This window comes from Vicugna pacos, chromosome 15 (genome assembly GCF_048564905.1).
Source record: "Vicugna pacos chromosome 15, VicPac4, whole genome shotgun sequence".
NCBI lineage: Eukaryota > Metazoa > Chordata > Mammalia > Artiodactyla > Camelidae > Vicugna > Vicugna pacos.
The window spans coordinates 59,317,532-59,342,448 of NC_133001.1; the positions used below are offsets into that span (position 1 = coordinate 59,317,532).

Below are 24,917 nucleotides of genomic sequence, written 5' to 3' on the forward strand. Positions count from 1 at the left end.
TGGCACACGTATCTATTCATAAGAAAGTAAATATGGAATATCGAGGGTACTTGTCCAAATATATTTTTTTTTTACTAATGGAAGTGCACAATTTTAAAAATGTGTAGATCACTGCCCTCAAAGTCCAGCCTGGAGAAGAAATGGCCACCAGTCTGCTTGGGATCCCCTTCCCCATGAGAAGATACCCCCGTCCAGTTCTTTCTAATCAGAGACTATTTCATAGGCTTTTCCCAAACGGAGCTCAGGGCCCCTGTGGTAACAGCCTCACAGCATCATAGACGCTCACAGAACTTGTGTGGTCATTAGTCCAACTCTGATGTTTTCACAAAGAGGGAGACAGAACGGAAAGAGGTAAAGTAACGTGCTTGAAACTGCACAGCTGGCGAGTGGAAAGCCAGGTCCACAGCCCGCGGTCCCAACCCCACCCCTGCTGCAGCTCAGTTTCTTTGTAACCAGCACACCGATTACAGTGGTGTCACATTTACCTTTGAAATGTTTCGTATCGATTTCAACTTGAGTTATTACTCCAGGATGGGCCAGTCGGAAAACTGCCCACTCACAACCCGGCACCAGAAGGACGCCATTCTCATCACTCTGGATTCAGAAAGAAAAAGAACCACGTAAGCCAGCTTGGTTTCAAGACATCAGTCCTAAAACCAGCAGGTGAAAATGTTGGCATGTGCTTGTCTCTTCTTACATGAAAGAGTGTTTCTTATGACCTGATTGGTAAACTGCTTCTCCTGTAAAGTGCCTCTTTGCATCACTCTGTAAATGCCTCTTGCCAACTCACATGTTTTTATCTGACACTTTGTAAAGGTTTCTAAATTTCTGATCGCATTTTTCTACGTCAGTTGTAAGTTTAGGTAGGATCCTGTACCCAAAAGGATCTTTCTCTAACCCAGCCCATAGCTCCTCTGGTCAGTCTGTTTTGACCTTTCAAAGTAGGTATGTTTTGGTCAAATCTATACCAACATATGATCTGCCTCCAAACACTAGTTTCCAGCAAGCAGTTTGCTCATTTACAGCCGGAAGCTCTGGGTGACATGCAGACTAGCCCAAGAAAGGGGTATTTCTGACTATGTCTGCAGTGGGGTGAGATACACAAATTGAAAGGTCTTCTCTTTCCTTGTTTACTTCCTCGTCTCAAGTTAGTTCCTGGCCAGAGTAAACAGCTGAGCCCCTGCTTAGAGTTCCCCGTCCCAAGTTCACGTAAGTCTCATCCAGGGACACCCAGATATTAAAAATGATGAAATGGCGGTTTTTTCCTCCAGATCAACCAATACATTTATTCATGGGTTTTATATCATTAAACTGTAGATATTCTTGTTGCTTTATTTGAAGAAACAGAGGGGTAATTCCAGCCATGTGATAGCATAGCCGCCAACAACCAGCCTGGCCTCCGGGCCTTTACACCTAGCCCGGCCCTGCTCTTACGATGACACAGTAGGAAGCCTGGAAAATGTGGAAAATAAGCAGTAAGAAAACCGCTGAAGGGGTTTCTAAAGTAAGAACTTCCTTGACATCAAAGTAAAAAACAAACACTCTTCACTTTTCAGGAAACGTTAAGCCGCAGTGTTTTCCCACCTCACCTCCAGGACGGGCGGCCTGTCCAGCCTCCGGGCGGTCTCCCAGCCGTCGGCCATGGACTTGGCCTGGCCCACTCCTGCCAAAAACAACACAGTTTAACAGGCTACCACACAGTCATCCCATTTTATTGAAATGCGAGAATGAGTGCACTGGTGTGGTTCAGCGCCAGCCCGCCGGCACCCGAGCACTGCTACATAAATTACCTCCACGGAAGCTAATGCTTCAGTAAATTCACCTACAACCAGAGGGTTAGTGAATTTTACTTCTCCTTCTATCACAACTGCTTAAGCCAAAATTAGGAAGGAAGATTGCTGTTGATTTACTTCAGGCCGTAAAGGCATTAAATCCTGTGTGTGGAGGGTTGGCCTCATCCACCCTCGTGCTTTGAGATGGCTCCTCCCTCAGAAGTAATTCATGCCATATCGGGGCGTTTAAAGCAGTGCCCAGATGTCCCAAATAAAAGCCAGCTCCTAGAGCACTCACCTATTATGTTGTTTGGGTGCCCAAAATGTGCATTGCTGAATCCTACGCAGGCACCCCCGTAAGCAATGGTCACGAGGTCAGACGGCTCTGTGGGGTCACTCGCGGTCCAGTCTTTCTGTCCAGTACCGTATACCCTAAGACGTGCAATTCCACCATCTGAAAAGAAAAAGTGCCTCAGTTATTCCTACTTGGAAAACAGGCTGTTTGCAGGTCGTAAACTGCAGAGCTCTCCACGCCTGCCTGCTCACCAAGCCTGCTGCCCCAGGGCCTTTGCACTTGCCATCCCCTTGTCCTGGGACGGCTTTTCCAGCTCTCCTAAAAGACTACTGGTCGTTCTTAGGTCTCAGCTTCAGTGTTGTGGCCTCAGGAAGGCCTTCCCTCTCTCTTTGAAGCCCTCTCCTTCCCACCCCACCTGGCCCCTGTCTGATTGCCCAGGTTACATTTATCATCTACTTCTGCTTACTTACTCCATTGTGCAAGTCACAGTCTGAAACTGTCTTGTTCTTTCTTTAAGTCCCAGAAAACGTCAGTCTCCCAAAACCAGAATGTAAAATCTCTGAAGGCCAGAAGAGCTGCCTATCTTGTTCGCTTCTGTGTGGCACGTAGTTGGTGCTCACAGTTTTAGTTGAATTAATAACTCCAGGAAAGCCAAAATACAGCTGGGAAATTCACCACAGACATGCTCTTGGTGCCAGAACTCAGCATTGCTAAGTCCCACACCAACTCATACAAGAGCCTTACGTTCTTATTTTTACAACACATTGCCTTGCAATGCAGTTGAGATTACTGAAGATATATTCACAAAATCAAATCACTGCTGAGACCCACAGCAGCCTGAGATCAGGTCTGCAGGGCAGAGAACAGCTACCAAGATCAGTTCACATTATCTAATCCTATAAAGTGAATGTTTTATCTGTTTAAGTATCACTTCCTAGAAGGCAGAAGCCAAGCTTTTTTTATGTAGATGCTCAAAAGCGTTCATCAGAGTATTCTACTGAAACCAAGCCTTATCTATTTGTATATGAAAAATACAGTAATACTGAGTGGATCTGAAAAAATTTCAGTAGAACAGTGGAAGGCTTGATACATACAGCAAATTAAACCAGACTGTGTTGGCAGAGAACCCAAGATACTGTGCTGGCGGGAGTGGGCCAGCAGGAGGCAGAGCAGGAAAACACAGCTCCAGCTCACGGACTTTGCGTGTCTGTTACCGTAGTGCTGATTTTACATTAAGAAGAAATAAAATTCTTCTCTTCTTTGCAGAACTAATATCCAGCCTCACTTTTAATCAAAACTGTCACGGAGTATTAGAAACGCCTCTGGATACTTTGAGAGAGCCTCAGTAAAGCGACCCCGGAGGAGGGCGTAGCTCACGTGGTAGAGCGCATGCTTAGCACGCATGCGGGCCTGGGTTCAATCCCAGCACCTCCTCTAAAAATAGTGATAATAATAATCTATAAATAAATCTAATTACTTACCCCTAGGGGAAAAAAAGAAAAAAATTTTTTTTACTTTTTAAAACATAAAAAATAAAATAAATAAATAAGTAAAGCAACACCCCCCCCCCCAGTGTCCTGTCGGGTTCTCCTACTGCGTCCTTTGCCCTTCAATCTTGCATCCAGGCGGAGCCTTCGCAGAGTAGCTGAAGACGCAGCCGGAGGCGGGGAGAAGTCGGCATGCACACCCTGCCCGCCCCTCCCCTTCCCTCGAGGCTGGCCGGTCACAGACCAGCTTTCATGTGTGCAGGAAACCGCACGATTCCATCCACAAAGCAGGGCCCCCACCTGCCACTTTTTCAGACCTGCTCTCACCTCCTAAGTTCTGAATAAACTGGGTTGAACACGTGAAGTTGCTGTGTCAATAGCCCAGAAATTGCCAAATAGAAAAGTCTTAGAGCACTGCCTGAGTACTTTTGTTATAACACCTGTCACTGTTTTTGCAGTATTTTGCTTGCTTGTGCACCACCCCTCCCCACCTGGGTCATTCACTTCACAAGGGCAAGGACTCCATCAAGTCAGTCTAACAACGGATGCTTACTGAGCATCTGCTCCGTTCCCCAGGCCAGGCTGGGTGCTGGGCGTGAGCAGGTGACAACCCAGACGTGACCCCTGTCTTCAGGCAGCTTACATTCTGTTAGCTCTGCCCTGCTCATCACCTGGGAAGTGACTATACAGCCAGTGCTCAGGCCCTTGATCGAGGCAGCTACTAAGTTTTGTTGAAATAACAAATGGGAAAAGTCCTAAATCTCTCTTATTGGCTTTGCCCATTCAGTTGCTTTCACTGGTTTTAGAGCAGATGGTTTCAATGCGCAATCACTGTCACTGACCGGGTTCAGATCTCTACATGTCGGTGTCTTTCTTTAAAACATGATAACCAAAAACCTGCTTCATCTAAAGTGAGGGTCAGTGACAAGGGACTAATTTCCAAAATATACAAACAGCTCATACAGCTTAATATCAATAAAACAAGCAACTCAACCAAAAAGTGGGCAGAAGACCTAAATAGACATCTCTCCAAAGAAGGCATCCAGCTGGCCAACAAGCGCATGAAAAGATGCTCAACATTGCTAAACGCTAGAGAAATGCAAATCAAAACTACAAGGAGGTATCACCTCACACCAGTCAGAACGGCCATCATTAAAAAGTCCACAAACGATAAATGCTGGGGAGGCTGTGGAGAGAAAGGAACCCTCCTACACTGCTGGTGGGAATGCAAATTGGTTCAGCCACCATGGAAGACAGTATGGAGGTTCCCTAAAAAACCAAAAATAAACTTAGCATATGATCCAGCAATCCCACTCCTGGGCATATATCTGGAGAAAAATATAATTCAGAAAGATACATGCACCCCAGTGTTCATAGCAGCACTATTTACAGTAGCCAAGACATGGAGACAACCTAAATGTCCATTGACAGATGACTGGATTAAAAAGTTATGGTATATTTATACAATTGAATATTACTCAGCAATAAAAAAGAGAATAAAATAATGCCATTGCAGCAACATGTATGGACCTGGAGATCATCATTCTAAGTAAAGTAAGCCAGAAAGAGAAAGAAAAATAACATATGATACCATTTATACATGGAATCTTAAAAAAAAAAAAAGACACAAGTGAACTTATTTACAAAACAGAACAGACTCACAGACATAAAGAACAAACTTGGAGTTACCAGGGAGTAAAGGGGTGGCAAGGGATAAATTGGGAGTTCAAAATTTGCACCTGTTGGAGAGTGATGGCAATGTGAGCTATCTTGATGGTGGTGATGGTTTCATGGGTGTCTACATCTATCAAAATTCACCAAATTGTACATCTGAAATACGTGCAATTTACTGTACTGAGATTATACTACAATGAAGTTGTCTTTTAAAAATTTGTAAATAAAGTAGGGGGGTCAGGAGATCCACTTCCAGCATGAAGGCATGTGAAGCTGTGCTGACCCTCCCCAACCAGGCTGGTGATGATTAGGAAGGAAAAAAACAACCACTGGAAAAGCCTGTGGAAATAGTCCTAAGGCACACGGCAAACGAAGCCACATTGATTCAAAAAATCTACCGCAGCTCAGCAAGGCCAGGGAGAGTCTGTGGTATCTGAAGCAGGCACCTGCGCCCCCTCGCCCCACTCAGTGAGGGTGCAGCCAGGAGCGCAGGGCTGCCCCCACCCCGCTCTCAGTCCTGGGCTTTCTTCCCAGGGGGGCTGGGACGTCAGCGTTTCTCATGCTGCCCCACCTGTCGGCCGGGAGGCTGAGTCCCAGGTGAGTGCGGCTGAGAAGAGGGGGCGCCTTCCTGTCACCCAGCCCCCACTCGGGAGATGGGGTCTCTACCCTGCACACAGCCCCCCTGAGATGCCGGAGCCATGATCACAGTGTCTCAGCTCACAAGGCAGACAAGCCAAGAAGAGCTGAGGCTGCTGCCCCCTCCACTGAGCACCCAGCTCCTAAAGCAGGGCCATCACCCAGAAAGGCACCACTGTCGCCGCCCCCAGCTCCAGAGCCAGGGCTCAGAGGTCCAGGAGAAGTGGGTCGTGGAACAGAGCGCTGCAGGTGTCTTCCCAGTAAATGGGCTTCACGTGCAACAGAGAATGGAGCCGTTCAAGCCTAAGGGCGCTCCCAGAAGCAATGGAAGTTGTGGGGGAAAGCTATAAGAAGACACTGAGACTGGTCGACTCGTTAGGGACGTCTGTAAACTTAACACCGCAGCACAAACTGTAAGCCAGACAGTCGGCTAGAAAGAACAGGGAAGGAGCTCAAAGAAGCCCTTGTGGGATCAGGACAGACTTCAAACACTGACCTCAAATGCTGCCACTCTGAAGAAGCCCAGATTTAATTGGATTGGTATGTGGAGCAATTTATGCCCAGGGCATTGTTGAAAACATAGAGCAATCAGATGGCAATTAGTGGAGCTAACTGTGGATGTGGTCAGGGAAGGGGACAGTCAAAGAGCGCTCTGCCACAGCTGCCGTCTCAGGGCAAACCCAGGGCTGTGCCCCGCAAGGGGCGGCACCAGAAGCTTCACACCGTGAGGCTGAAACAGACTCCACTGAAGTGATGCAGCCAGCGGCTGAACATGAGAAAACAAAGAGCACCTGTAAAGGTGACTGTGTAATTATCATAAGAGACAGTGGAAACGCATATTTCCTGCCCCTTCTTCTGTTAAGTGAAAAAGAAGAAAAGCAAAGTATAAACTAATATGTATATACCGTGTACTGGGCTTTTGATATATGGAAATATAATCTATGTTTAATATATTCACCAGTGACATTACAAAGGAGGTCGCTGGGAGCACAGCTGATTGGGCCAAAGAAAATGACTACATATGGTAGCTTAAACCCACAGGAGAAAATGAATAAAGCCAGAAATGACAAATAGGAAGGTGAATATAACAAACCTTAAATGGAAATGGAAAAATCATACCATGCAAACAGCAACCACCACAAGCTAGAGTGGCTTTGCTGATGGCAGACAAAATTAACTTTAAAACAAATACATCACTAGGGATGAGGAGGGACATTTTACGATGATAACAGTGTCAATCCATCAGGAAAACACAATTATAAATATATTTGCACCTAATAACACAGCACCGAAATCATCAAGGAAAAACTGACAGAAATGAAAGGAAAAATAGACAAATCAACAACGATCATTGGAGAGTTCAATACTCCACTTTCAGTAATGGACAGCAAAACTAGAAAAAAGATCAGCAAGGAAACAGAAGGCTTGAGCAACTCTATAAAGCAGCTGTACCTCGCTGGCCTATAAAACACTTCACCCAACAAAAGCGTAACACAAATTCTTCTCAAGTGCACATGGAACATTCTCCAAGATAAGCCATATGTGAGGTTATAGCAAATGGGTGGAAATAATACAAAGTGTTCTCTCCAATCACATGAAAAGAAATTAGAAATCAGTGAGAAGGAAATTTGGGAAGCTCACAAATACATGAAAAGTAAAGAACACGCTCTAAACTACTGGGTCAAAGAAGAAATCAAAATGTGAAATAGAAAATGCTTGTAAATGAATGAAAATGAAGCCGCAACATTCCAGAACTTAAGGTATGCAGTAACTCATGCTTAAAGGGAAATTTATAGCTATAAATACCCATATTGAAAAATAAGAACCTCCCCCTAACGACACGGGAGAAGAAAGCAGACTAAACCTGAAGCGAGCAGAAGGAAGGAAATAATAAAGATTAGAGTAGAAATTAAAGACAGAGAGAGTATCAGTGAAGCTGAAATCTGGTTTTTTGAAGAGAGTAACAAAATTAACAAACTTTTAGGTAGGTTTGCCAAGAAAAAGAGAGAAAAAAGTCAAATTACTAAAATCAGAAATGTAAGAGAAGACATTACTACTGACCTTACAGAAAAAAAAAGGATTATAAAAGTGCAGTTATATGCCAATAAATTAGATAACTTAAGATGAGATGGGCAAATTCCTGGAAGACACAGACTACCGAAAATGATTCAGGAAGAAACAGACCATCTGAATAGACCAATGTCAACTAAATAAATTGAACTAGTAAACAAATATGTGTGTATATATATACACATATGTGTTTATATATATCAATTCTTCACAAAATCTTCCAAAAAATATAACAGGCGGGAACACCTCCCAACTCATTGCATGAGGCCAGTATTACTCTGATACCAAAACCAAAGACTTCACAAGAAAAGAAAACTACAGGCAAACAGCTCTTATGAATACAGACATGCAAATCCTCCACAAAGCACGTGCAAACCAAATCCAGCAACACGTCACAAAATATGACACACCGTGACCACGTCCAACACCTGAAAATCAGTCAATGTCATACCCTTTGCTCGCAGAAGAGAAGCCACATGACACTCTCACAAAGAAAAAAAATTAACAAAATCCAGCACCTTTTCATGATAAACACATTCAACAAACAAGGAATAGAAGGGAATTTTCACAATCTGATAAAAGGCTTCTACAAAATCCACAGCTAACATCGTATTTAATTGTGAAAGACTGCTTTTCCCCTAAGATCAGGAACAAGACCAGGATTCTGCTCTTGCCTCTTCTCTTCAACATTGCACTGGAGATTTTAAGAGAGAGAGAGAGAGAGATGGAGGGACAGAGATATGGAAAGAGGGAGAGATGGAGACAGCTGGCTGGCATCCAGATTGGAAAGGAGGGAATAAAACTATCTCCATGAACAGATAATATGATCTTGTACATAGAAACCCCAAGGACTCACTGAAAATCCATTAGTACTAATAAACAAGTTCAGCAAAGTTGTAGGACACAAGAATAATATTCAAAAATCAGTTGTATTTCTATAGTCTTAAAACAGACAATCCAAAACAAAATTAAGAAAATAATTCCATTTATGGTAGTATCAAAAACAACAAAAGATGGAGGAATTAATTTAACAAAGAAGTATAATATGTATACTCTGACAACTATAAAATATTGTTGAAAGGAAATGTAAATAAATGGGAAAACATGCCATTGGAAGACTCAACATTTTTAAACCAGCAATGCTCCCCAAATTGATCTACAGATTCAATGCAATCTCTATCAGAATCCCAGCTGGCTTCTTTGTAGAAACTTAAGCTGATTCTGATGTGGAATTGCATATGAAATTGTACAGGACTCCAAATAACCCCCAAAAAAAATCTTTCAAAGGAACAAATTTGGAAGACACACTTTCTGATCTCCAAACTTACTACAAAGCAACACTAATCAAAACAGTGTAGGACTAGCATAAAGATAAATACAAAAAAAATTGAGAGTCCAGAGATAAACCCATATATCTATATAAGTCAGCTAATTTTTCACAAGTATGCCAAAATCATTCAACTGGGATAGAAAATCCTTTCCAGGAAAAAAAAACAAAAGGTTCTTGGACAACTGATCTCCACATGCAAAGTAAGGAAGTTGAAACCTTACCTTACACCATATGCAAGAATTAGCTCAAAATTAGTCAAAGGCCTAAACCTAAGAGCTAGAAATGATAAAACTCTTAGAAAAAATATAGGGGTAATTCTTCATGACCTCAGATTTGACAATGATTTTCTAGATATGACTTCAAAGGCATGAGCAACAAAAGGAAAAAACACATAGTTGAACTTCATCAAAATTAAGAACTATTGTTCTCCAAGAAATTCCCCAGAGAAAGTGAAAAGACATCGCACAGGATGGGAGAAATTATTTGCAAACCCTAGCTCTGATAAAGGCTTTGAATCTGGGCTGTATAAAGAACCCTTCATCTCAGTAGTAACAGACTAATAATGAAACAGTAAAGTTGAATTTTACCCAGTTTAGTAATGGGCAAAAAACCTGAATAAACATTTTCCCGAAGAAAACATGCATATGGCCAGGTAAGCCACTGGAAAGATGCTCATCCCAGTCGTCAGGGAAACGCCAGTCAGGGCCGCAGTGAGACCCCACTGCACACGCTCCGGGGTGGCTGTGATCAGACAGCCCGACCGCACGTGCTGGGCGGATGCGGAGGAGCCGGGACCTTCCCTCAGACGGCGCCGGGGGACTGTGAAACAGTGCAGCCGTTTTGGAAAACGGTCTGATGATTCCTTAAGTAATTTAAAACATGGAGTTATCGTGTGACCCAGCAATTCCAATCCTAGGGAAATACCCTGATGAAAACCGTGTGTCCACACAGAAACTTGTACAGGAATGTTTATACCAGCATTACTCATAAGTAGCCAACAGGTGCAAACAGCTCAAATGCCTATCAGCTGATGAACGGACCCATGTGCGGTCCATCCACGCAACGGAACGTCATCCAGCCATAAAAAGAAATGAAGTGCTGGCGGGCTACCGCGTGGATGAGCCTTGAAAACATGATGCTCAGCGAAAGAAGCTGGTCCCCAGAGACCCTTTAGACGAAGTCTCCAGGGCAGTCCGATCTGCCAGCACGGGAAGCAGAGCTCGCTCGCTCCAGCAGCTCGCACACTAGGACTGGCAGGGTGCAGAGAAGGGCGGCGTGGCCCCGGCGAGGGTGACGCACAAATGCGTGAAGTGGTCCTTATTTTGTGCCCTTCCCCCATGTTTGGACACCCTTTGCTGATTAGCCCCCACCCCCTGCCAAAAAGAAAAAGAAAAAAAAAGACAGAAAGCAGATTCGCGCTTAAGGGGATCAGCTTTCCTTCCGAGGTGATAGAAATGGCTCAAAGTTGACTGTGGTGACAGCTACATGTATACTACACATTTGCATGGACTTCAAACCATATGCTTACATATACTATAAACCATAGAATTGAACACTTCAAATGAGTGAATTACATGCTATACAAATTACAACAAAGCTGTTAAATAAAGCAAAACGCAGGTCATTTGTACACAGCACTTCAACTGCCAACAAGGCTGCGAAACAGAAATTGTTAAGAGCTATCCGACCTGATACAACTTAGTTCCATCAAGTCCTAATTTACTGAATAATTTTTCACTAACTACCTATGGGGTGGAGGCATTAAAACAAGAATTCCTTGGAGCACAGAGAAGGCAGATTATAATCCTGAAACCCTAAAGAGACCAGTGACTGGGAAGGAAAGGCTGGTTTCACTTTCATTTTCTAAAACTTGCCAGGTTTAAGTCAGGAAGCCATAGCCCTGGAGACGGCGCCAAGTCATAGTTACCCGGGAAGATGTTGAGTCGGACGTGAGTCCACCTCTGCTGGGAACTGACTGGAAAGTAGTTGTGGCTGGAAGCAGGAGTTCCTGGTTTAAGCTCTGTCATGGGAACCAAGTGATTCCAGTCGCTGGACTTCAGCTGGCAAAAAAGATAAAAAGTGAGTGACGGCTCTAGAGAACAATGAGTTCTCTCATCCTAGTGCCTGTGTGGGGCTTCCGGGGCAGAAACACTTTGGGATAAAAATTAACGATGGATGCCTAGTGGAACTCTTCAATGAAAACACTGCTAAAGAGCAAGTCCCAGGGGTAATAAACAGAATAAAGGCCTGGGTTGGTTGGTTTGTTTTTTCCATCCTGATCAAAATAGCCTCTGGGTGGTGTTGGCAGAAGATGGGCAGGGATGGTCAGGGATGAACCTCGAGATACCCCCCACCTTGAGGATTCCTAGAAAGAGGAAGCCAGGCTGATGGTGTGAGCCTTCCAGTAAAAACCAGGCTGCTCCCACAGACCGTGGCGTACCTTGGTCAGCCTGAACCTTGCAACAGTTTTCTGTGGAAGGGCCTGCTGGCTTTTGCTGTTTTTTATTCCCTGTCTGCCGTGGATCAACTTTTGTAAAACACACCACCAATTAATTCCCAGACCAACTTTGACAACCAAGACTGTACCAAAAACACAAGCCAAATTGTTTACTGAATTCAGCAGACATAAAGTTACTTTGTCAAATTGCTATAGAAAGTACTTAAACCATCAATTTCTGTCTTTATCTCACTGGCTAACATTTTCAGACGGGTCAGGCGAGCAGCCGCCTCCCAGGAGAAGCACTGCCACGACCTGGCTGGGGTGGTGGCGGTCCCTCGGACACAGGTTGCACCACCCACTGGGGAAACACCTGCACCGTCACACAGGGCACATACACACGAGTGAGCTGTGCCGGGCCTCGGGTCCCAGAGAACCACCATGCACAGCCAGGTGAGCAGGGCTGTGCTAACCCCCAAGACAAGCCCTCATTCTTTGCGGAGCATTGTACCTCAGCAATGGCTTCAAACTCCTCAGGGGTGGCCCCCACTCCCGTCCTGACTTCTCGTTGAGGGATTTCTGGTTGTTTATCTGCAGTTAGAGTGACTATTAGGGTTACGGTTTGTGCTCAAGATCAAAGAGAATATCCTCCCCCAGTGGGTTGCACAGTGATTTTCGTTTTACCAACTTGCACCAAAGACACCGTTTCTCAAGTCAGAGCATCAGGTGATCAAAGTAACAGACACATGTGCTCAAGTTCCTCAGTATTTCAACTGACTTCAGAAGTGGTGCTGAACCTCCTCTTGTCAAAGAGTAAATGCGGTTTCCAAGTTCAGTCAGGCCTCAGCGGATTTATCACATGACCAAAGTCTTCAAAAACATGGATGAATAAAGTTCTGGAATATTGTAAGTCAGTTCCAGAAACACTCCTTCCACCAATGGCATCCTTAGAATTGGAACTTGGGTGACTCAGAAGTTGAAGCCCTCGTGGACAGGTTACTGAGAGAATCTCACTCATTATCACTGGTTCTTTCCTGCCTTTAAGAGAGCATCTCTCCCACCATCAGGTGACCTTTCAGGGTCCCCAGCTCTTTCTGGAGCAGGAACCATTCACTCCCACAGAGCCTCGGCCAGCGCTGTGCACAGAGTGCTCTCGGGATAAATCCCCCAGCTGACCCGACTTTCCTTCCCTAAATACATGCATAGACGTGTACATAATGGTATGGTGTTTCTAAAAATATCAACTCTGAGACCAGTATCAGGTGATGCCGAGTTAAGAACTTTAGGATTCATACAGTGCAGCCGTCCAGGATGCAGGAAGGACCCTTCCTGGGGCCCCGGTAGTTGCCACATTGCTAGGCAGACTTGGCAGTTGAAGGGGGAGCTGGCCACTGGCCCCACAGCTGACTCAGACCTGCTCCACCTCGTCCAGCACCTCTGGGCAGCCCCTCCCCACCACCCTCCCCAGCAACCTGCTCACCCAACCTCATGATCACGTGAGGGTGCGCCCTGGGGTGAGGCCTGCAGAGAGCGGGGATAATGACGGCTAAATCGGGTCAAAAAATGTCAAGCTAACAATCAAAAATCACAGAGCGCCCTGCTGGGAATCTGCCTCGTGAAGCTCCACGGCAGGAAGGGGACAGGTCACTGAGCCTGGCGGGGTGGGAAGGGCACACTCAGGCCGGGCAGGTGCGCCCCCAAGCCCCACAACGTGCATTCGGGGGTCAGGGTTTCCCAGGCACCTTCTTTGTAGTTTGCTGCCTGAATCGACACTCGAGGGGCGTGATCTCCCACGAAGTAAGAAGTGTCCACGTCGAAGCCCCAGATGAGCCCCTGAACTCCCAGCCTGATGACGCACCAGTCGTGACCTGGAGTCGTAAACCGCAGGGCAGCCCTTCAGACAGCGCGGCAGATCGAGCCCGAGACCAGACAAAACCGAGACGAAACGGACCCCACAGGAAAAGGCTCTCAGCTGAGTCCTCAGCCGCGCCTTCAAGGCCTCCCGCAGGGCGGCCCCACGCGGCTGCTGCCCCCACGTGTCCTCAGTTCTAATCAGACCAGAAACGTGCACAGGCCTTGGCTTCAACGACACCCGTTCTGATCCCAGACTGACTGCTTCGCAGGGGCGTCTTGGGTGAATTGCCTGCCCTCTCTGAGCCTCACGTCTTCAACTGCAAATCAGGGCCTCCTGCTAAAAGCTGACCCCAAGGCGTGGGGAGGGTCTGGCTCGGGTAGAGCACGTGCTTAGCCTGCGCAAGGTCCTAGGTTCAACCCCCAGAAGCTCCACCAAGAGAACAAATTGACCCCAAATGTACTCTGCTTTCCTGCAGCCCCTGTTTCTAAACTTCGCAGTGTGGGTAAACGAGCCGTCATCTCCTCACCTGGGCTCCTCTTCCTTCTGGTCTGCCATCCGTCCACCCACCTCCCAAACTCGGTGTACGTGTGCTCTTTAAAGCGTGGGCTGTCCCTCTGAAGCAAAGAGGTGCGACAAGTGCAAGGTTAACATTCACGAGAGAGCCTGGGCTTCCAGCCAATGAACTTCGGCCCCAAAGGGACAGATGGACGGTGCAGACAGGGACCCTGGGGGAGTCCTAAGCTGGCCTGCGGTGTCTCCCCACCTTCACGCACAGGTAGCCCACACCAGTCAGGGGGTGCCTCCCTATCTTTGTAGTTCACACAATTAGCCCCTGACTGCAGTAAGTAAAACACGTCACAGTTCACTCCACAGGGTCCACAAACAAGGGCGACTCCCACCCGCCACCCAGGTACCTCCGGCAAGGCCATCGGAACCGAGTGAGAAAGAAGAGTTAGATTCACAAAGCCGCCCGAGAAGACGGCTTAACAAGGGATACAGCCCGCGTCACGGGAAAAGCAGGCTGGACCTGGGACCGGCTGAGCTCTCAGCCCCGCCCGGAGCCGCCCCGCCCGCCCTGCGCTCTGACCTCGCACAGGCCGGCGTGCGCTCGGCCCAGAGCCTCACGGGTCCTGAGACCAACGCTGAGTCCCCGTGGCTTCACCTGAGGACGGGGTGGTGAGCACATCCCTCAAGCTGGTTACAAAGCTGAAATAATCCTTGTGAATGTCCCTTGAATAGTGCAGACTCTGAGAAGTTGTTCTGGGCTGGGGGCAGGGCCGGGAATGGGGCGTGTCTCCTTTTCCCATCGGGTCAGGTGCAAGCAGGAGCTGGGGCTTCTGCTCCGGGAAACCCGCCCCACGGGTGGGCGCGGGGGTCGGTTTTTTCCCCTCCAAACGACACTGGAATGAGAATTTTCTTCCTCTGCGTACGGGGGCAAACACTGTGAATCTGGGGAACAGCGAGGTCAAGGTGTGCAGGCGTTTAAATTCTTCAGAGAGAGACACACGGTGACTCGTAAGAGCTCTGACACCGGCTGTGTGGCCCAGAACAAGCTCAGCAACATCTCTGTTCTTTGTTTTATTATCATTTCCCCCGAGGAGTGAGTCCTCCTGTGCGAGGGGTCCTCAGAGGGTCACACTTCAGCGTGCCCCGGGGCTGGCCAGGTCCCGCCCAGGAGGAGCAAGGGCTCCACCAGGGAGGCCAGCGGGCCAGGGCGCAGCGGGGGCCGGAGCCCGGGCGGCGTCCCCCACACGCCGGGCGCCAGGGCTCACCGCGGCTCACGGGACAGCGCGCGCTTGTCTCACCGGTGGGGCGGGCGGCCGGGCTCCGGCGGGGCTCCGGTCTTCCCTAGGTGTGTCAGTATTTTGTGTTTTTCATAAGCATGTTCTACAGTTTTTATAACTAGACAGGCAAAATGTTTTTTAAAAATTCAAGATGTGCACCACTTTTCTCCCCAACACGGATGATGATTGCCACGTGGGGCAGAGAGCAACCCTGTGATTCCCCCAGACTCCGTGTCAGGTCCCTCTCTGTCCCTGCCGTGAGTGGAGGCTGATTTCTACACGTTTCTACAGTCCTAATACGCTAATTCACTCGTTGACATCTCGTGACTCCCACCCCAAGTACAGGGGGAGATGCTCGTTAAGGCAGCTGCATGCATCGCCCCCCACCCCACACTGTGCATCACAGAGGCCAATTTACAGTACCTTTATCAGGTTCTCTGCAGGAGCAAAAAAGTCATCTGTTGCAAATAAAATCTGGACAGGTGAAGAGGTAAAGATAAAATAACCGTAAATTAAAACCATTTTATTTCATTCCCCAGTGAAACGTTCAGAGATGCAGTAAAAGGAAGATGTGGAATTGCCCAGGGGGAGAGGAACCAGAGGCAGTGAAGCCACGATGCTGTGTAAGTGTTCGGCTGCCCTGCCCACCTCCCCCTTAATCTTTCCTTCCCATCCTTTTCTCTTAATCCCCTTTGCCATGTGGATGCAAAAGTTCTACCTTCTGACACTTGGAAAGAAAATAAACCACCTTCTTTTCCAGAACCGAGGGCACTGGACTTTGTGAATCTTTCCTAAACAAAGCAGTGGCCAAAAAAGTCCCACCTGCGGCTCCGCCACCGGGTACGCCCTGCAGGTGGGGTGGCCAAGGGATGCGTTAACCAAAGCAGGACATTTCTGAGAGGGAGGTGGGTAATACTAATTACACCAACGGGTCACGCCATCCACCTGGGCCCAGGGACAGCTGCCCTCTGCAGGGACACCATGCTCTGGGCTCTGACCCCCGCCCAGAACCTAAATTTACGGGAGGACCTGGCCGTCCTGGAGCCCCCGCTGTCTGGGTGGCCGAATCCCTCCCCTGCCCCTTCAGCCTCTCCTTGGCAGAGTCCCCGAGCGCACAGGGGGCTTCTCCTAGCCTCTCCAGGCTCGGGCTCGCCACGCCCCCAGGAGACTCCCTTCCCCAAGTCCTCTGTCCGAACCTCCCCTCGCCCCTCGGCCTCGCCAGCTCCCCCCATCCCCGCCTGAGGTGTCCTCTGAGCATCACTTCCCTGCGTGACCCCCCCCCCGCCCCAGCAGGTGTGCCCCGCGGTGCCCTGTCCTGCCCTGACGCCAGCCTGGCCCGGCCGTCTCCTGGCAGAGCGCAGGGCCTTCCCTCTGCGCCTGGCCTCTCGCCTCTGCACATCGCACTCTGTCCAGTTCCCCAGGGGATCCCCTTCCCAAGCGTGACCCATACGCTGAGAACACGCGCAGAGGGACGGGGAATTCCTTCCACGGGCGCAAGATGTCCTTTTGTTTTAAACTTAAGGCAGTGCCGCCCTTGCTCCTAACTGTCACCAATTCAAGAGGTTCTTTGGAAGCCTTTTGTGAGTGGCTTTCCTTGGGGGGCCCGATTCTTGCTGTTCCAGCCGGGGTCCCTGCCGTGGTGAGCCGGCGCCATGGCGTGAGCACGTGGAGTCCCTGTTGCTGCCGTGAGAGACCCGCTTACCGTTCCTCCTACGAACTCAGACGCCATGTCAGTCAGCTGGGTGAAGTGCGGAGGCCCGGCCCGCTTCCCTTCCCGGGGAGAATCAGCCATGCTCCCTGCAACGAGATGGCGGGCACGGTCAGCCTCTGGGGGCAGAGCCCTGCCGGCACGGTCGCCCCGCCCCGGAGCCCGCGGTGCCCCCGTTCCCACCCTTTCTCCCTACCCTTCACGGCGGATAGAGACAACGGAAAAAGTGGTGTCTCAGACTATGCTACATTTCCACCAGCAACGTGCGAGGGCTCCCATCTCCCACATCCTCGCCAGCAGCTGGTGCTGTCCGTCTGGTTTAACGGCCTTCCCGTGGGTGTGTGCCGGGGTCTCACTGCGACTTAAAGCTGCACTCCCCTCGTGACTAATGACGTGGACTACATTTTTGTGTGCTTATTAGCCACTTGTGTATCTTCTTCAATGTAATGCCTATTCAAATATTTTGCCCTATTTTTAATTAAATTTTCTGGTATTTTAAAAAATAATCAAAATGGTCTTATACTTTGACAACAGGAAACTACTACATAGCCTGGATAAAATTCAAACCTGTATAATTTGAGACTTTTTCAGCCAAGATAATTAATGCTTTCCATTCATGTGGTATGGTTTGCTTAAAGCAGATGAAGGTTGGCTTTGACAATAAAACTGTATAAAGGAAAAAAAATGTTACCTCAGGGAGGTGGGTGTAACTGAGTTGTAGAGCAGGTGCTTACCGAGCACGAGGTCCTGGGTTCAGTCCACAGCACCTCCACTCACAAAGCAAATACAGTAAAATAAAAAATGGTATCTCCTGACCCAGGAATCCTGCTCCTGGGCATCTATCCAAAAGGAGCCCTACTTCAGGATGACACCTGCACCCCAATGTTCATAGCAGCACTATTAACAACAGCCAAGACATGGAAACAGCCTAAATGTCCATCAACGGATGACTGGATAAAGAAGAGGTGACATATTTATACAATGGAATACTACTCAGCCATAGAAAAGAATGAAATCATGCCATTTGCAGCAACATGGATGGACCTGTAGATCCTCACTCCAAGTGAAGTAAGCCAGAAAGAGAAAGAAAAATACCATGAGATCGCTCATATGTGGAATCTAAAACAAACAAAAACACACCAAAGCACAAATACAAAACAGAAATAGATTTACAGACATAGAATACAAACTTGTGGTTGCCAAGGGGGCAGAGGGTAGGAAGGGATAGACGGGATTTCAAAACTGTAGAATAGATAAACAAGATTATACTGTATAGCACAGGGAAATATACACAAGATCTCATGGTAGCTCACGGAGAAAAAAATGTGACAATGAATATATATATGTTCATGTATAACTGAAAAATTGTGCTCTACACTGGAGAAAAAATGTGACAATGAATATATATATGTTCATGTATAACTGAAAAATTGTGCTCTACACTGGAATTTGACAGAACATTGTAAAATGATTATAAATTAATAAAAGATGTTTTTAAAAAATGGTATCTCCTGCAGAATTATTCTTACTCAAAAGAAGAAACACAAATGGTCACTGGACAATGGAAGAAGTCCCCTCTCCCTTGAAATCACAAGAATGTGATTAATGATAAAACGACTTTCTCCCTGTGAAATGGACACTGTTTTTAAACCGCAGGCACCACAAGGTTGCTCTAGGGAACGTGCGTGGGAACAATCTCTGGGGAAAGAAGTGGGAACAGCTGTGAACCGGGCGGGGGGCCCGGCAGCTCTCCCGCAGTCCCCCGCCCCCGGACCTCCCCAGGCGGGAGGGTCCCTGCCCTCCACGCCTCTACCCTCGGCCCCCATGGTCTCAACCAGTCTCCCGGCTTCTAACATCATCCACACGCTATTTCTCCCAAATGCACTTCACCTCCTGGACTTCCACCTGCCAGCTCCAAATACCTCCCTCTGGGTGTGCGGCCTTCTTGGCGCCGGCCGGTCCTGCCCTCGGCTCCCTACCCCCTACCATCCCCACACCCACCTCGCCCGCCTGCGTCCCCCCATCCCCGCCAGGGGCGCTTCTGTCCTCCCAGCCCCTCCAGCAGAAACCGTGGCGTGGTCTTCCATTCGTCCTTCTTCCCCTACACCTCACATCCAATCTGCAGGAAAATCACGTCCACCTTCAAATTAGATCAGGAGCCTTGAAATGATATCTGGAATTTTCTTTGAAAAAATCTGGAGAATTTTCTTCGAAGTTGTCTAAGAGGGAGGTGGATAAGGGCCCACGTGAAACAAGGCGGAGAGAGAACGTGGCGTGGGGGTGCCTTCACCATCTCTCCAGGATCATTGGGACATCCCGACCCGCCTCCCTAAGCCCACCCTTCCCTCCCCACGGACTGTTCGCAGCGCAGCGCCCAGAGCGATCTTTCGAAAACTCAAGTCAGATAATTAAAACCCCTGCGATGGTTCCCGTTGGCTCAGAGTAGGAGCTGGTCTCCTTACAATGGCCGCAAGACCTCCCTCCTCGGGGCCCCATGCTCTCTGACCCAGCCTCGCTTACTGCCCTGACCCCCGCTCCAGCTGCGCTATCCTGCCGGCCCCTTGTTCACGGTACAGGCGTGTCCTGCCTCCGGGACTTGGCAATGGCTGTTCCCTCTGCCGGGACGCTCTTCCCGGGCACCCGTGCGGCTCACCCCTCACCCCTCACCTCTGGCCAAAACTCTGCTTGAAGTCACCTTCTCAGAAAAGCCCCCCCTCCGCTTGTGGCGGTGTCTCCACTCCCCCCAGCGCAGCCAACACTCCGAGCCTGTTGGGTTTCCGTGGCAGACGGGCGCCTGTGTGATCTGCCTGCTTGTTTGTTTAGCTGGATGGTTGGTTTAGTTAGTTGAAGTATAGCTGCTGTACAATGTTACAAACTTACAGCTGTACCATATAGTCCATTTACAGTTGTTGTAAAATATCGCCTACTGTCCCCGTGTTGTGCAGTGCACCCTTGCAGCTTGTTTGATACCTAATAGTTTGCCTCCTAATCCCCTCCCTGTCCGGCTCCGCCCCTTGCCCTGCCCCCACTGGTGCCACCAGTTTGTTCTCTAGATCTGTGAGTCTGCTTCTTTTTTGTTATATTCATGAGTCTTTTATGCTCTGTCTTTCCCAGTTAGAGGTGCTCCGTGAGGACAGCGACTTTGTTTAGTCTGCCGGCGCGTCTCCAGGGCTTGGCTGTTGCCTGGCATGTACAGGACGCTCAGTAAATATTTGCTGAATAAATGAATGAGTGCATAATGCTTTCTAACTTGTTTCGTGTTACAAAACCCTGTTCCCGAAACGGACTAAAACCTTCCTGAGGATGAAGAAGAGCAGAAGAAATCCACTGACATTTATTGAGTTTACAATCCTGTCGTGCACAGTTCATGTATTTTATCTCATTTGCGTCCTCAGAACCGCACTGCGAGTTTGGTATTATCCACATCTTACAAATGAAGAAAATGCCTCCTTGAGCGGCCAAGCAAATTGTCCCAACCACACAGCTGGGAAGCGACCCATGTTCCCAAATATGTACGACTGATATTTGAAAGTCTTAGCAGAGCATCAGCACACGTGTCACACGAGGGACGGTTACACAAGCAAACGTTCCATCGTGACCTGTTCACTGGCAGCCAAGTGTGGCGCTCGCACAACCTCCAGGCACCAGGCCGCGCGCTGGGGTACACCTGCTCCCAGGGGGCTCACGGCCGAGGGTGGGGACACAGCGTCAGAGACGCCGGTGACGGAGGCGCCCTCACGCAGGAAAGGGGCACTGAGGACACACACCCCGCGAGCCCCTCGAGGCGGGCGCTGAGCTGGGAGCAGAGGAAGGGAGGCAGCACGTGGCGGGGCGGGTCCCGGGGCCGCGGCAGCTGGGTGACCACAGCCTGGAAGCCACCAGCCACGTGCAGCTATTTCATACATTTTAAATTCATTACAGTTAAATAAAAGGTGCAGAAGCTTTCCATCCCCGCAGGACGTTTACTGGCTGGAGGAGCTCTGAGGAGAGCCTGGCCTAGAGCCCCCATCCCCCCAACAAAGCCACCCCGACTTCTAAGGCCAAGCTGCAGCCACCACTCACCCGCCGGGCAGACAGCCTCGCGTCAGCTGGCCAAGCCGCTTCCTTCCTGAGGCCTTCGGGGCGGCTGTCAGGGCCCAGACACCCGCTTTGCTCAGCTCTGTCGGCCTCCCCGCGGCAATGGGGCTCCAAGGCACGAGGCAGAGGCTAGGCCCGGAGGCCGCAGCCTCAGCAGGGCCAAGCCAGAGTCACCTGGGCTCCCCTGGACCCCAACGGCTTAGTGCCGGCCCTGTACCCCACCTACCCCGCAGGGCCAGGCCAGTCGTGCACCCGCTCTCGACGCTGTTTCTCGGCCAGCTGCAGCGAGCTCAGGAGGGCCCAGGACCGAGCATCCGAACCTTTGCCTGAGTCGGGGGGGCCGCCTTGCCCACTCACTCAGCACCCCACCTGACGGGAGCAGCCAGGCGCCACGGTGACGCGGGCACGGCCCGCACGCGCAGCCCTCTCCCGCCGCTGGCCGCAGGGCAGCGGGAGGTGGAAGGCGCTCTTCTTCATCTTTGCTGCCTTTTATCTTTTCCTGTGATGTGCCTCGGGCGACACCGAACGGTCCGTATGATGTGCGTGGGCCAGAGGCTGCAGATTCAGGGGAGAACGAGATCAAGGGGAAGGGGCGCTTACCCCTGTGTCCTGGGTGTCTGTCGGTCTCAGCGCTTCACGTTCTTCACTCCCATACCCCAAAAGTTGGCACTGCATTTAGACAATACAACACTCCGGCACATTTTTTAAAAAGCACATTTCCTTTCTGGAAATGAGTGTTTCCATTTGGAAAACAAAGAGCTAAACGTGCTTCTTGGGCCCACGTTAGTCGGAGTTGCAGCACCCTGGTGTGGCCAGCGGCACCAGGGGTCAACACGCGGGTTCCGGAGCCTGTTTCTCAAAGCCGGTGAACACGCTTTGCTCGAGCTCGTTAAAACACGTACATATATATATATATATATAGTTATCAAAGAGCGCCTCAGAACCAGGTGGAAGTTTCCAAGACTAATGTTTGTTCCCAAGTGAACTCTGACATTCGGAAACATCTGTTTCAATCGGCAGGACGACTTTGGTTTGGTGCAGAAACTCTCCGCAGCATCTTCCCGGGCCTTCCCGCGGGCCGACGTCTGCTCCCCACCCCGAGCCTGCAAGCTTGTCTAGAAAGGCGGCGCCGCAAAGAGACCTTGCCGCGACTCCAGGGCCCAGCTACTCAGAGGCCTTAGCATCCTCCTGGCAAAGCTTCACTTGGCGCTACTCAGGTGTGTTCCCAATGTGTTACAGGGAGATGAAAGGAAAACAAACAGGCTTTTGTGAAATACTGCCGAGGAGCCGCGGTAGGGAGCTCTCGGAGTGTTACGCTCTGAAAGCGATTTAATAAAAATTCGAGGGCAGGAGCGGGAGGTGAAGTCCAGCCACTGTTCCCTCTGGCCACTCACACCCGCTTCTGCTACCTTGTGTTCAGACAGAGCGTTTCAGTGGCAGAGACGCTCAGCCCTGGTCCTGAACACGCAGGTCAAATGCTGGCAGGGGGCCTACGTGTTCCCCGGTTGCGTTAAGCTGTGACAATTTGCCATTTAAACCATTTAAGTTTAAGTCTAAGGAGACCTTGAAAGCAGAGAACTTTCCCATGCTGAAGCTCAGGACACACACAGCAGAAGGGAAGCCAGAAAGAATCAATGCATGATGTGGAATCGCGCTTCCAAAGACAGGACGCCCCCTCTACCCGCTGTCGCTGGCCTGGAGACCCAGGCCACGTGCGACAACCAGAGAGAGGCCTCTGGGAGCGAAGGGTGGCCCGGCTGACAGCCCGCAGGGAGCGGGGAAGGCGCCGCCTCTCTCTCCTCCCTCTCTCAGTCTGTCTCTCCATCTCCCTGTCTCGGTCCCAGTCTCTGTGTCTCTCTGTGTGTTTTAGTCTCTTTCTCTGTCTCTCTGTCCCTGTCTCTGTCTCTCTGTCTCTCTCCACTTCACTGTGGGGTGATAACGCTTCTCAGTTGCTGAGAAGAAGGTCGAATGAAAGCCTACAGGTGTGTGTCCGTCTTCTGTTGCCGTGGTCACACATCCTCAGTACCTTAAACACACATCTATGGTCGCTCAGTCATGGGCCCAGGGACCGCTCTGCTCCGGGTCTGGCAAGGCCGACGCAGACGTAGCAGTGCCAGGCCTGCCCCAGTCCTTTCTCACATCTTGCCAGCGTCCACGGCGGACGTGACCCTGTGAGTCGTGTCTGCTCAGCTTCTCTCACCCCACAAATCCCACCGACAGCCTGTTAGTGCGGGGCCCGCAGGAGGCTCTTCTCCACCACCCAGAGGTCACACTCGAGGAAGCCAGGTCTCCACCCTCCTGGGGGAGCTCACAGCTTGACTTGGGGGCCACGGGCTCACCAGACCCCCTGCTCGTGGTCTGTACTGTTGCTAACGACGGAGCTGCTGAGGTCTGCCAGACCTGACCCTCCCTCCCTCCCTCCCACCGCTCAGACCACCTGCAGCGTCTGCTGCTAAATCTGTCTAATCTGGACTCCCTTACTTTAAGTAAGCTTTTGAATAATTCTACGGGAAGGACTAAGATCTCCTCTAAAAGGGGCTGTGACTGAGGCCAGGCTTGGTGTTTAATGCATGTGCTAAAGCTTTTAATTCAAATTGCATGTTACTCATCAGAAATGAGCAGCATTGTAAAGGCTGCGATGCAATTGAGGCCATTAGCCTCTCCTGATGGAAAAGGCATAACCTTGAAGTTCCATACAGTCAAGAGCTGTTTTCCTTTGGGATTTGCCTTAAAACAGGAAGACACAGCAGGGGGCCTCTAGGAACCACGGGAGAGGGGGCCCCCTCTGAGGAGCGAGCAAGGCTGTGCTGACGGGAACTATGCCCCTTCAGGCAGATCTCCAGCGACTTCTGTCATCACTGTCGACAAATCCTAAAAACAAAAAACCTTAGGCCAGAAGTGTGACACTCATGGTGCAACAAAAGAAGTTTATCCAGGGGTGCGACAAGGCAGCAGTGTAGGAGAACCCAAAGTCCACGCTGAGATCCCTGGGGAACGCATGCCCTGGGATTCGTTCAGGTGTCGCTCTGATGTGTGGCTTTTCCTTGGAACAAAGTTATATTTCACCTGTGGGCTTAGTTCTTTAGGGTTTTTGTAAAGACCAAAGTCACATGACTTAAACCCAAGCAGGGCAGGACCGGAGCCCAGAGCCTCGGAGCGCACACTGGGGCTGTTCCTGGCTCTGGTAACACTGTTCCCGGTGTTTGGCCACACCCGATACCATATGTCTGCCGGGACCTGCCCCACCTTTACCTCTCAAAGTGGGCAAATGCTCACTGTGCTGTCAAATTGGTCTCTGTCGCCCTGTTCTTTTGACAATAACAACTTAAAAATGGCAAGTTATTTATCAACGGCACTCAACCTCACCCAGGAGTCTTGTGTTCAGCATTTAGGATTAGATTTCTTGCTTCCCACAAGCCAGCCAAGGTCCCATGGTGCTCAGGTGCCAGGCAGGAGAGAATGTATAGGGGCCGGAGCTGGCGAGTCAGAGTCCTCCAGAGGCTGGCCGTGCCTGTGTGATGTCACAGGGCTGTGGGAACGTGGAGTTCCGAGGTGAGCGGCCCCTCCCTGGAGAAGCCAAGGGAGTCATTACAAAGCCTTCATCCCTGCCACCGGCCGGGCCCGCCATCCCTAACTGCACAGCCTGGCCAGAAACCCCCTCACCCCCCGTCCCCAGGTTACCCTGAGTTTTGTCTCTAGAGGCTCCTATTAAAGCATAATTTGGCACACCCAGCGGTGTTCCCAGCAGAGAAGATGGCTTTGCGGGAGTCATCGCGGGAAGGACCCCAGCCC

At 49.8% G+C, this 24,917-nt stretch overlaps 1 protein-coding gene and 1 long non-coding RNA gene across 2 annotated transcripts in view; one reads left to right on the forward strand and one right to left on the reverse strand.

Moving 5' to 3' along the window:
- ALLC (allantoicase) overlaps positions 1 to 24,617 on the reverse strand; it is a 28,328-nt gene extending 3,711 nt beyond the window's left edge. Inside the window, exons 1-10 of the mRNA XM_031684729.2 lie at positions 24,492 to 24,617; positions 17,043 to 17,137; positions 15,764 to 15,814; positions 14,083 to 14,170; positions 13,444 to 13,569; positions 12,213 to 12,292; positions 11,192 to 11,324; positions 2,071 to 2,226; positions 1,590 to 1,663; positions 486 to 594 (exon numbers count right to left, since the gene is read on the reverse strand). Of these exons, the coding sequence (XP_031540589.2) occupies positions 486 to 594; positions 1,590 to 1,663; positions 2,071 to 2,226; positions 11,192 to 11,324; positions 12,213 to 12,292; positions 13,444 to 13,569; positions 14,083 to 14,170; positions 15,764 to 15,814; positions 17,043 to 17,137; positions 24,492 to 24,513 (934 nt within the window). The 5' untranslated portion in view covers positions 24,514 to 24,617. The remainder of the gene's footprint in view (positions 1 to 485; positions 595 to 1,589; positions 1,664 to 2,070; positions 2,227 to 11,191; positions 11,325 to 12,212; positions 12,293 to 13,443; positions 13,570 to 14,082; positions 14,171 to 15,763; positions 15,815 to 17,042; positions 17,138 to 24,491) is intronic.
- LOC116283451 (uncharacterized) overlaps positions 1 to 24,917 on the forward strand; it is a 33,684-nt gene that overhangs the window by 4,341 nt on the left and 4,426 nt on the right. Inside the window, exons 2-3 of the long non-coding RNA XR_012059251.1 lie at positions 15,880 to 15,963; positions 22,146 to 22,342. This is a non-coding gene — a long non-coding RNA (uncharacterized lncRNA). The remainder of the gene's footprint in view (positions 1 to 15,879; positions 15,964 to 22,145; positions 22,343 to 24,917) is intronic.